This window comes from Nerophis lumbriciformis, linkage group LG35 (genome assembly GCF_033978685.3).
Source record: "Nerophis lumbriciformis linkage group LG35, RoL_Nlum_v2.1, whole genome shotgun sequence".
NCBI classification, from domain to species: Eukaryota; Metazoa; Chordata; class Actinopteri; order Syngnathiformes; family Syngnathidae; genus Nerophis; species Nerophis lumbriciformis.
In genome coordinates this window covers 9,243,546-9,256,160 of record NC_084582.2, presented here as the reverse complement: position 1 = coordinate 9,256,160, position 12,615 = coordinate 9,243,546, and the positions used below count along the sequence as shown (strand labels likewise).

Genomic DNA, 12,615 nt, shown 5'->3' with positions numbered 1-12,615 from the left:
ACAACAAATTACACACCTGCAAATCATAGTGATTTCTGCTGTTGCCATATCCATAATACGCCGATAGGGAGAAGTTTTTATTTACACGATGAGTCGGTGTGTCTTGGCCTATGCGGCGGAGGCTCCACCGAACCCCTGAGGCCGACATACCGAACCCCTAGGGTTCGATCGAACCCAGGTTAAGAACCACTGGTCTATGAGCTAAACATAAATGAAATGGCACAAATTCATACTTTATATCGCATTGTACCTGTTTTGGCAGTAAAATGTAAATTTCTGGCTCCTGAAAGACCCCATCCATCCATCCATTTTCTACCGCTTATTCCCTTCTGGGTCGCGGGGGGCGCTGGAGCCTATCTCAGCTACAATCGGGCGAAAGGCGGGGTACACCCTGGACAAGTCGCCACCTCATCGCAGTCCTGAAAGACCAATTGTTTACTTTTTAGAGAACATCCAACATGCTCTTGTCTATTTTTGAAAGTGTACAGTTTATTTCCTGGGTACGCAAATGGCAACAATTCAGTGGAATTGCCCACTTATTAGCTCGAAATTACATACTGAACATCCTCATATTTGTGTGCTTTGTGTGTGTCTGCATGTGTAAGTGTGTGTGTGTCTGTAGAATGCAACAAACTGAAAATGAGTTTCAAGTCAATCACATTTTTGGGACGAGAGGCCTGCCAAACATTTATTTTAAGGCTCAATACCAGGAACTCTCTGGGGCAGATTTCTTAGAAGGATAGTTTCATGCACGCAGTGGGGATGTATGTCTTGCCAAATGTTCACGTTTTTGCATGCGGTGGTTCAGGAATACAAATATGGGGGAATTTGGTGTGAGGAAAGGAAGAAAGGAGCGTTTAACACTATGTACGGCTTTTTGGCAGACGCTTTGACTTGGAGGGAGTTTCCTAATGCCAAATAGTTCCTAGTCATTGTCAGTATAAACACAATAAATAATTAAACTAGCAGCTAACATGTAAATCCGAATGCTGCACCTTTACCAATAACTGTGATGAAAAGTCAACAGCATGATGGGGAAATTTGAAAACATTCAGTTTAATCTAAATCTTTTGATTTTATTGAGCTATGTATCGTCACAATGATGACTGAATAGGCACTGCGTCATGTGATAATTGTCACACTATTCATAGTGATTCTATAAAAAAACAAAAAGGAAAAAAAAAGGATCTTTCATGTGAGGAGAAAACTGGCTTGAAAGATGTGGATATAACTTCGTTTTGGCAGAGTGGCAGCAGTGTAGGGCGCTGGCGTTAGATATCCACCATCGCAGCTTGACTGGGTGATGGCGTCTGGCGGGCCTCGCCACTGCGGGCTGTGCAGATGTGCCGACGTTAATCCTCACCTCCGCAGAGCACCAAAAGGGTTTTACGGTAATCTCCTGAAGTGTCACCCTGTTCAAAGCCGGAGAGTACATAGAGCAAAATATCAAAATGAGTGAAAGATCTTCTTATCGTCACTGGTTCGACACAAAGGACAAACTTTCACTACACGCTGAATGCAGAAGGGGAACATGCAAATCAAGGCAGCAGTCAAAGTGTTTACCAGTACAAAGGGAAGTGGACGAGGACGTGTTCTTCGCAGTCAACATTTATGATTAAATTGGGGTATATGTAAGGGTTTATGACAGAACTGTGCAAAATACAGACCGTGGGCCACATGCGGCCCATTAAGATTTTCAATCCGGCCCGCCGGACGTTCTACATCATTTTTTTAGACCTATAACATCAAAATTGTAGCCGCCATTATGATGTGCAGTGCTGTTTTTAAATGACCGTAAGTCTTGAACTATACAATTTTCAATGTTTGAAATCTGCGCTTTTGGGTGTTAAGAACTAATTGTAGACTTCCGCAGGCAGAACAAACACCCTCCACTTTTAATTAATAACAATCTCGTAGAAAGAGTCAAGCATTTCAAATTTTTAGGGGTGAACATAACAGAAGATCTATGCTGGGACATTAACACTGCTTCTACAGTCGGAAAGGCCCAACAACGTCTTTTTTTTTTTAAGGAAACTAAAATGCGCAAACATTCCGCAGAAATCAATGGTAAACTTTTACAACTGTGCCATCAGCAGTGTCCTAACTTACGGCTTTTTAGTGTGGTTTGCTAGCTGCACTAAAGCCAACCAACAGGCCCTCCAGCGAGTGGTTAAAGCAGCGGGGAAAATTACAAGGACGATACTCCCAGAGATGAGTGCCATGTACACAACTCGCTGCCTAAAGCGAGTACATAACATCCTGAAGGACAGATACCACCCAGCACATGGCCTCTTCAACCTGCTACCCTCTGGAAGGAGGTATAGATCGATTTGTGCCAGGACCACCAGAATGTCTCACAGTCTGTATCCCCAGGCTGTGAGACTGCTAAATGAACAGCTTGCCCCTTTGCTGCCCCGGACCATCACTCTTCACCACCTCAATAATTGTGCTCTGGACATTGTATTGCTGCAACATCAACGTAAAACCCATCAGACATCTGACTGTTCCCACCTCCACGCCCCTTTATTTGCAATCTTCTTGACAATGCTAAACTATAAACTATGGTCAACTTGCACTTCAATGCAGTTTCTATGCCGCTAGACAAAGCTCAAACAAAATCTCGTTGACACGTATGACTCAAGTGTTATTATGACAATGACAATAAAGGAATTGATTGATTGATTATACGAGTTATTACGGTAATCTACGTCACAGCAGCTCAGACGAGGAACAAAGCAGAGTGGGCGGGGTTTGTTTTCAGAGCAGCCAGCCCCAAACGCATGTGTCAGAAACAGATGCGGAAGCAAATCTTTACAACACATTTCTGCATAAAACTGATAATATATCATATCGTAGGTGTTTATTACCTTTTGCATTCATATTTTGCTGTTTGTTGCATTTTTGTTGTGTTCAGAATCGGAATCAGAATCAGAATACCTTTACTGTCATTGTATGGAAACAACGAAATTGGACAGCAATCCAGCTCAGTGCTTTTAAAACAAACCTACATAAAATAGTGTTAAGACAACAACAATAATAAAACAATTTAAAATTTAAAAACATAATAAAATGTGAAAAACATATTGCACAACAGATCTCTATCAGAGGTAAGCAAGTAATAAAGTGGTGAGTGTTCAGGTAAGTGCAGAGTTTAGGGCAATAACAGCTCTAGGATATAAACTGTTTTTCAGTCTATTTGTCCTTGCTTTGATTGTCTTATAGCGCCTCCCTGAGGGCAAGAGTTCAAGCCAGTGGTGACCTGGGAGGGATGAGTCCCTGAGGATGCTATTTGCTCTCCTGTTGCAGTGTCTCTTCTACAGGTCCTCTAGAGATGTAAGAGGACATGCAGTGATCCTCTGGGCCGCGTTTATGACGCCCTGTAATCTCTTTTTCTCTGCCACTGTGCAGCTAGAAAACCACACAGAGATGCCGAAGGTCAGTATTGACTCAACGGAGCAGCGATAGAAGGACAGGAGTTTTGCTGGGTTGTAAAAGATGTCTATGGAGGAGCTGGTCTGAAAAGTAAAAGAGGAGTGATGTTCATATGTTGTTAATATTCAGTCTTTTTTTGTTCATAGTTAATATTGTAAATCCCACTTTCTTTATTTTCATGTACATTTTAGGTGTCCCATTCAGTAAAAAATTGTAAATTTCCATTTCGTTTTTTTGAGCTGGTCTGTCATAACTATTTTAGAATTCTATCGGACATTGTGACTTTTGGTATTAGTGTTCCTGACAAAAAGGGACCCAAACACACATATTGTACAGCAGATTTTTACAGCTAAATGTGTACCGTATTTTTCGGACTAAGTCGCAGTTTTTTTCATAGTTTGACCGGGGGTGCGACTTATACTCAGGAGTGACTTATGTGTGAAATGATTAACACATTACCGTAAAATATCAAATAATATTATTTAGCTCATTCACGTAAGAGACTAGACGTATAAAATTTCATGGAATTTAGCGATTAGGAGTGACAGATTGTTTGCTAAACGTATAGCATGTTCTACATGGTATAGTTATTTGAATGACTCTTACCATAATATGTTACGTTAACATACCAGGCACGTTCTCAGTTGGTTATTTATGCGTCATATAATGTACATTTATATTTTATTTTAAATTGCCTTTCAAATGTCTATTCTTGGTGTTGGGTTTTATCAAATACATTTCCCCAAAAAATGCGACTTATACTCCAGAGCGACTTATATATATGTTGCTTTCCTTCTTTATTATGCATTTTCGGCCGGTGCGACTTATACTCCGGAGCGACTTATAGTCCGAAAAATACGGTATATATAATTTATACACATACACATTGGCCCCCCAGACACATTTTTTCTCTGAATGTGGCCCCCGAGTCAAAATATTTGCCCAACTCTGGTTTAATGATGTCATTATTGTTGACTGAACACTAAAATACGCAATACAACTATTAACTGCTACAAGACACTTGATAAGAACGTCATTGACCTATTGCTTGACAATCTTTCACCGTCCATCCAGCCATTTTCTATCTCTTATCCCTCTCGGGGTGGGGGGGTGCACTCGGGCGGACGGCAGGGTACACCCTGGACAAGTGGCCACCTGGTTCCAGTACTCTTTTACCTTTTAGCACAGGGAGTTCAAACTAATTTTAGCTCAGGGGCCACATGGAGAAAAATATGTGCACACGCGGGCCGGACTATTAAAATCATGGCATTAAAACAAAAAAATAAAGACAACTTCAGATTGTTTTCTTTGTCTTATTTTGGCCAAAAATAAAACAAACACAACATTTTGATTTCTATTTACTGTTTTAATTGGTTTTACCCTTTAAAATAGTTTTTAATCATATTTATTTTATATTGGTTTTATATGTATTTATTTTTTGTTTTTATTCAGTCATTGGTGGAGCTAAGGATAATATTTGAATATTGTTTTTAATATTGTTGTGCAGCACTTTGGAAACATTTTGTTGTTTAAATGTGCTATATAAATAAAGTGGATTGGATTGGATTGGATTACGTTTTTTTCTGGTATCAGACTGCTATCTGATATCAATATTGTGTCAGGACACTCTTACTTTTTATAAAGTACTTATACAGTAGAACCTCGGTTTTTGTACGCTGCCCTTTTCGTATTTTTTTGGTTTTCAACATAGATTTATGCAAAAAACTTGCCCTGGTTTTTATATGCCATCATGTTTATCATTAGGGATGTGAATCTTTGGGCACCACACCATTCGATTAGATTTTTGGGGTAATGATTCAATTCAGAATTGATTCTTGATTCAAAATCTATACTTTTTTAATAACATTGGATGCCAGTCCTACACTGCATTCTTCCATAAAATGGATAAACAGCTCTCATCAAGTTTTTTATTACTTAAAAGAAAACTGGTTTTGTTTAATAAAATGCTTACCAAACATCAAATACAGATAAGTTAACAAGAGAAGTATCCAACACTTCTCTCTTTAATGTAATTCTGTACAGCAGGTATAGGCATCTGCATCAACATTATCATTTGCCTGAGTGGCTGGACAGGACAGATTAAAAATAAATAAATAAATACATTTACATTTTATTTTCTTAATCAGTTAAGAATCGTTACAAATAAGAATCGTGATTCATCTGACAATCGATTTTTTTTTACATTCCTTGTTATCATCCAGCCAAACATTGCACGTAACAATTTATTCCATTTGCCAGCATATCATTCTGCAGACGTGATTGCCGAAGCAAAAAAATAAGATGTGTTAGTTGCAACGACTCTCGGTCCTTTTTTTTTATTATTGAGGACGACTGCAAAACAAGCCATCATGGGGCCAAAGTTGCAGTTTGGTATTATACTGTTCTTCCATTTCATTTACAGTAATACTATATAATAAAGAAAATGAGAAACATTATTTAATTTGACAAAGAACAATAATAAGGCTCCCCCTGCCCTCCTTCCTCTTTGCCAGGGATATTAAACTTGTTTTGGGGGCCACATTTCCAAAAAGCTAAGTACCGAGAAGCCAGACTTCTTTCTTCAATATTAATCTTATTTTGTACACTTCGCAGAACTGGCATTCTCTACCGTAGACATTTGATTGTGGTCTATAAGGACCTTCTGCAAAAAAGCTAGACAAATATCATCAATATGACAGCCATCTAGTGTTGTAAGGATCTTCTGCAAAAGTGTTTTGAACCAAACATTTGGGCCACTAATTGAATAGCTCAAATGATGAGAAAGAGAGAACCTAAAATGGAACATTGAAGAAGACTACTAGTATAACTAAAGAAGTTGAAAAAATACTCCTACTACTACATCTGAAGTAAACAAGCTGCAGCAACACTTCAGTTACATAAGTCAAATGACGAAAAAAAATGTGCAACTGCCAAAAAGGAGAGGACTTAAAGGGATGCCTTAAGGAACGCCTCAGTTGTAAATCACAAGTTTGACCCCATGAGTGTTTTATGTTTGCTAGCATGGTTAAAATGTCAATGCAATGATCTGCCAATGTGTTTACAGTGGTCCAAGTTCATCTATACAACAGGAGTACTATGGTGGTTTTATAAATTTGCTGCAAAATGTTTAGCCTCCCAAGTTTTGAACTGAACTCCGGATTTGGCCCCCGGGCCACCAGTTGAACAGCCCTGCTCTACGCTCACCGCCGTCTTCGCCAACAAAAGTCTTCAATAAAGGTACAATTGATGTTAAATATTGTACCGCATTTTTCGGACTATGAGTCGCAGTTTTTTTCATAGTTTGGCCGGGGGTGCGACTTATACTCAGGAGCGACTTATGTGTGAAATTATTAACACATTACCGTAAAATATCAAAGAATATTATTTAGCTCATTCACGTAAGAGACTAGACGTATAAGATTTCATGGGATTTAGCGATTAGGAGTGACAGATTGTTTGGTAAACGTATTGCATGTTCTATATGTTATAGTTATTTGAATGACTCTTACCGTAATATGTTAAGTTAACATACCAGGCACGTTCTCAGTTGGTTATTTATGCGTCATATAACGTACACTTATTCAGCCTATTGTTCACTTTTCTTTCTTTATTTTAAATTGCCTTTCAAATGTCTATTCTTGGTGCTGGGTTTTATCAAATCAATTTCCCCAAAAAATGCGACTTATACTCCAGTGCGACTTATATATGTTTTGTTCCTTCTTTATTATGCATTTTCGGCCGGTGCGACTTATACTCCGGAGCGACTTATACTCCGAAAAATATGGCACCAAATGCGAATAAAATATAATATTATCATTTACAAGTCAGAAAAGATGAAAATCATAATAGGTCCCCTTTTAAAACATTTTTAAAATATTAAGGGAAAACACATATCTAAGAAAGTCTACTAACTACTCCTATTAACAGTCCAATCGACACATTTTTCCTTGATGTCAGCTCGACCGACATTTTAGTCACATTTGGCAACGTATTTCCTCACTCAAAAAGTCTGTTACACAATATAGTAAATAACAGAATAAAAAAACCTGGAAGTAGTTTCATCATCTGAAAATATTTCTGCAAAGCCCAGCTGACACCTATTTGTATTATTGTCACTGTCATTTCATGTGGAAGTTATTATAGAAATGTTCTTGGGTACTTCCTGTCTCCGGAGCTGTCGGCCAATCATGCAGCAGATATAGAGAGGAAGTTAAGCAAACAAGGGGAATTCCTAAACAGCTGTGAAGAAGCCACAGACCCACGGTCCACCGCAGGAAGCTTATAGGTTATTGCGCTCCATCGTCTAAGCACAAGGCAACACACACTCTCACACAATGTAACACAACAAAGCAGCCAAGAGGGTTAGTGGACAAAGACGCTGACTTACGATCATTGTCTCTACCTGGATGAATTCATGGAGGGAGGTATCCTGTGTTTCTTTAAACTCCTTACGAATGTTGAAAAGGTCAATCTCGCTACGGGACACCATGATGCGGATCAACGCTCTGTCGTCTGTGCCAAGACCCTAATGAGGTCAATAGTAATGAGTTTTAGGAGTAGCAAATGGGGAATAATACACATCACATGTGTCAAACTCAAAGCTCGGGGGCCAGACTTGGCCCACCAGATCATTTTATGTGCCTGAAAATAATATGCGTACCTTATCTTTTCTTACAAAATGTATTGATTCCTTCCATTTCCACATAAAAAAAAATACATGTACTGCATGCAATTGCATATATTTTGTATTTAATTTTATCTAATAGTGCAACAAAATATCATATTGTCATACAATTCAAAATATTTGTTTGTTATAATACAAATAAATACCTAAATATCTGCTTGACTTTGGATTTTAAAGCAAGTTATCCATGAAATTGTACACTGTAAAAAATTACAATAGATTTTACGGTAAAATTCCGGCGACTGTCAGTTTTTATTTACACTGATAGACTAAAAAAACTAGATTTTACCATAAAAAACTGGCAGCTTCGTTGCATGAATTTTACCGTAAAAACATCCATCCATCCATCCATTTTCTACTGCTTATTCCCTTCGGGGCCGCGGGGGGCGCTGGAGCCTATCTCAGCTACAATCGGGCGGAAGGCGGGGTACACCCTGGACAAGTCCCTACGTCATCACAGGGCCAACACAGATAAACAGACAACATTCACACTCACATTCACACACTAGGGCTAATTTAGTGTTGCCAATCAACCTATCCCCAGGTGCATGTCTTTGGAGGCGGGAGGAAGCCGGAGTACCCGGAGGGAAGCCACGCAGTCACGGGGAGAACATGCAAACTCCACACAGAAAGATCCCGAGCCCGGGATTGAACCCAGGACTACTCAGGACCTTCGTATTGTGAGGCAGACGCACAAACCCCTCTTTCACCGTGCTGCCCACCGTACTGTTTTTCTATTCCATTTACAGTAATAAAAACTTTTACGGTAAATTTCTAGCGACTGAGCTGCCAGTTTTTTACGGTAAAATCTAAATATTTTGTTTTATTTACAGCGTACGTAAAAAATATATAATAATAAAATGCATTAGCAATTACATGCATGTATTTATATTCAAATTTTAATCACTGTTATAAGCGGCCCTCTCGAGGCAACCATAACTGCGATCTGGCCCTCAATGAAAATGAGTTTGGCACGCCTGCTATACACTATAAAAACAAAATCATGGTTGGGTGAGCTTCTCCTGGTCTCAGGTATGGAAGAGCTCTGTCCCGAAGCCTTTGGAATAGGCTTTTCTAACATAAATGGCTTTTGACTTCCCAAATGATAAAAATTAGCACAGACAGAGAAATGATAAAAGCTGTTAAATGAGAAAATTGGCACCCAATTGTTTTTACATTTTAATATCAAGTGTTCCTATACCTTTTTACATATGGTATATACCGTTTACATCATGTAGTCTTTGGATGCTTCCAAGGCCATATGACCTACACAATCCTATTTATTGTACTGTGCGGGGACATACCTTCATTGCTTTGTACAAACGGTCTGCAAAATAAGACGGCTGGTTCTTCACACTGCGAACTGCAACAAAAACAGAGCACAAGCGGTGGAGTTAACAGAGGGAACGTTGCCGTGAGCGTTGAAGGTTATTATTTTTCATTCCAATGGTAGATATTACCTAGGGCATAAAAGGCATTTTTCACATCTCCTGACATTTCCTTCTTGACGATCTGTTCAATGTCCTTATTGGAAAATCGCACAAACTCCTGGAAAACTGAATACGGAAATTGTGTTATTATCACATGTTATTACCCTACCAATGCTGACCCAATTTGCACTGACTACTGTGCCATGCACTATCCCACGTAGCTATGACAGTAAGTTTTCTAAATATGTGATTTTTTTTATTTTTAACTAAAAAACATACGTTATTGAAGAGTTTATTTCCCATGTTTTCATTTTAATCTAAAACATGCATTAAATTAAATTGAAGTTTAAGTCAAATAATATAAAAATGGTCTCACACAAATAAAAAAGTGTGTAAAATGTTGTTTGGGTGGGCAAGGGCTCCAAATAAAACTCTGCTTAGGGCCCCAATTTAGCCCTGGTCGTAAGGATTAATAATTAGTGTGAACATCATTGTAGTCTAGCATTGCCTTAATGCTCCTGGGCATAGAACTGAGTAGAGCTGTTACTGGAATCCTTTTGACATCACACACCTTGTTCTCCACCTTCCACATGAGGATACCCCACAGGCACTCAACCGGGTTCAGGTGTAAAAACATACTTGGCCACGCCTTCACCTTCTTTTTCCTCAGAAAGGCACTTGACATTTGGGAGTTGTGTTTGTACTCCTTATCACTTTGAAAAACTGCCATGCGGACCATTTTCCAAAGGGAAGGAACTATTGTCTGCTTAGGGTTAGGGTTAGGGTTAGGGTTAGGGTTAGGGTTATTGTCTACAAGCTGGAATCATTGCTTTCCTTCAATGAACCCCAGCAGCACCCATGCAGCAACAATGCTAGACTGTATAGGAAAGACATAATTATGTTGCTTCTCACTTGTGTTGCCAGGGCCTACCTCTGGCATGAACACTTTATGAGGTTGTTTAGGACCACAACCATTATGGACTGAATTACCGCATGGACACAGTTATCCTTTGTTTCTGCTCAATTTTATTCAGCGGTGAGTCAACATGTCCTTTGTAATACTTAAAGTTTGGTTTTGCAGGATCTTGGCCGCTCCGTTCAAAAGCCCATTGAGAAAATTGATGATTTAGCATTGCTTGGAACAACATCATTGTGTCAGATTAAAACCGTATTTCTAAAATGACCGTATTTTTTAAGTTTTCAATTCAGCTGAACCTTTTCCCTGAAATTATAATGTCCGAAAACCATTGGTTTTTCATAATTTTTTGGCATTTATTGCATGTTGTTTACTTTTTCAATTAATGTCCAAGTGGCATTGCAGTTTTGAATTGGCTCCAATACGGTAGGGAATATTGAACACTTTTCTTTTTCCCTTGGACCAATCAACCTATTTTTCTTATCTTTTCATATTAACTTTGGACATTATCTGGAATATAAACACATTACTCTACCATTTACTTTAAGAAAACTCTGTGGACATTAGATAACACTCACAAAATCACCTTTACAAGTCACAAACTTTGAAGGGCAACGTGGCGAGGGACAACTGTATTACAATACTCACTATAGGCTGCAATCAGCCCAATAGCCTGCTTGTGTGTTACACAAAACAACATGTTGTTAGGGCCACAAAAAGCCTTGCACAATAATGTCTGTGTGTTGATATATACTGCTCTACAAGTTGTACACGGACTACTCTAATGCATATCCAGCTTTCATTTTTATAGTTTTGTCCCTTGAAAAGATATACTGTAATAAAACTGGTCAACGACTTTAGTGAGATACTATGTATTACATATTGTAGGTTACATATAGAAACTGAGTTCCATCAGGTTAGGTTTACCTTTCCTCAGGTGAGGGAAGCTTCTGGTGCAAAGAATGCTCATGAATTTCATCACCCTGTCATCAGAGTCAGCATTGCAAGCTTCAGCAAGTTCCTGTTGATATAAAGCCAAGCAAGAAGGTTAAGAATAAACTTTTTTTTTAACCTGAATAATTTATGTTGGATATTTATACTCACCTGAGCATCTGTATTGGCTCTTTCAACATCTGCAGGACCATCTTCCCTTGCACCCTGTTGTGCATGGATTAAATTGACCAATTATTTAATCAAACTTAGATTGTTCTAATGCTGTATTGAATTATAAATGTATTGGTAATTACACTTTTTCATTATGGGATCATAAAAGAGACGAAACAAATGGCAATATTGTCATGACATCATCAGATTGTTCTTCTGTTCTGCATATACTGCTCACAGCCTTTAGGAGGCACATTTGTATAATGTGTGGGATTGTTTTGATATGATATGATATATTATCAAGTTTCCTCAATAAAACAGCTTTCTTTTGCAAAAAGTTAATATTCACGGTTCTCATGTTAGTGTTTGCTCCACAATATGTACTACAGTGAATAATGATTTAAAAAAACCCTCCAGTGAGTAGATCTCAATTACCTGCACAAGTGAAACCAGGATGCGGCAGAAGTGGCCTGATGTGTCAGATTGAATTGCTTCCTCTAAAGACTTCTTATAGGCTGTGAAGTTTGTATTGAAGGTTTAATTCACGCCACGTTGGACATTTTTTCGCAAAACAAAACATCCTCATTGCTGCCGACTATCTCACCTTCTTGATAGGCAGCATTCATGGCTTGTATTTCCTCATTGCTTCTGGTGACCAGGATCTCAATCAGAGCGTGTTCATCTGTGCCAGCGCCCTGTGAAAAAGTGCATAACTCAACAAAAACAAACAACTGCACCACTGGGATTTGGTGGATATCTTAGAGCAAGTGCTTTCAAATAAACTCAACCCTTGGATACAGTACACCTTTTCCAATAGTTTTTAAGTCTCAACCCACTTGTATTTAAGTGAAAAAGGTAAAATCACCAAAATCTTCTTTTTGAATGCAAACAAGCCACTGTCATTACTATCAACCCACATATGCGGTCCTCTCCAAGGTTTCTCATAGTCATTCACATCGACGTCCCACTGGGGTGAGATTTTCCTTGCCCTTATGTGGGCTCTGTACCGAGGATGTCGTTGTGGCTTGTGCAGCCCTTTGAGACACTTG

The 12,615-nt window shown here is 38.8% G+C and overlaps 1 protein-coding gene across 2 annotated transcripts in view; it reads right to left on the bottom strand.

The window, feature by feature from the left end:
- Window positions 1-674: 674 nt before the first annotated feature.
- The window catches only part of anxa6 (annexin A6), a 41,435-nt gene continuing 29,494 nt past the window's right edge, over window positions 675-12,615 (bottom strand). Inside the window, exons 18-25 of one of the 2 annotated variants that reach the window (XM_061928091.2) lie at window positions 12,171-12,261; window positions 12,002-12,081; window positions 11,567-11,620; window positions 11,390-11,483; window positions 9,577-9,672; window positions 9,421-9,479; window positions 7,820-7,957; window positions 675-1,412 (exon numbers count right to left, since the gene is read on the bottom strand). In XM_061928091.2, the coding sequence (XP_061784075.1) occupies window positions 1,353-1,412; window positions 7,820-7,957; window positions 9,421-9,479; window positions 9,577-9,672; window positions 11,390-11,483; window positions 11,567-11,620; window positions 12,002-12,081; window positions 12,171-12,261 (672 nt within the window). In that variant the 3' untranslated portion in view covers window positions 675-1,352. The remainder of the gene's footprint in view (window positions 1,413-7,819; window positions 7,958-9,420; window positions 9,480-9,576; window positions 9,673-11,389; window positions 11,484-11,566; window positions 11,621-12,001; window positions 12,082-12,170; window positions 12,262-12,615) is intronic. The other variant, XM_061928092.2, reaches the window with a different exon arrangement.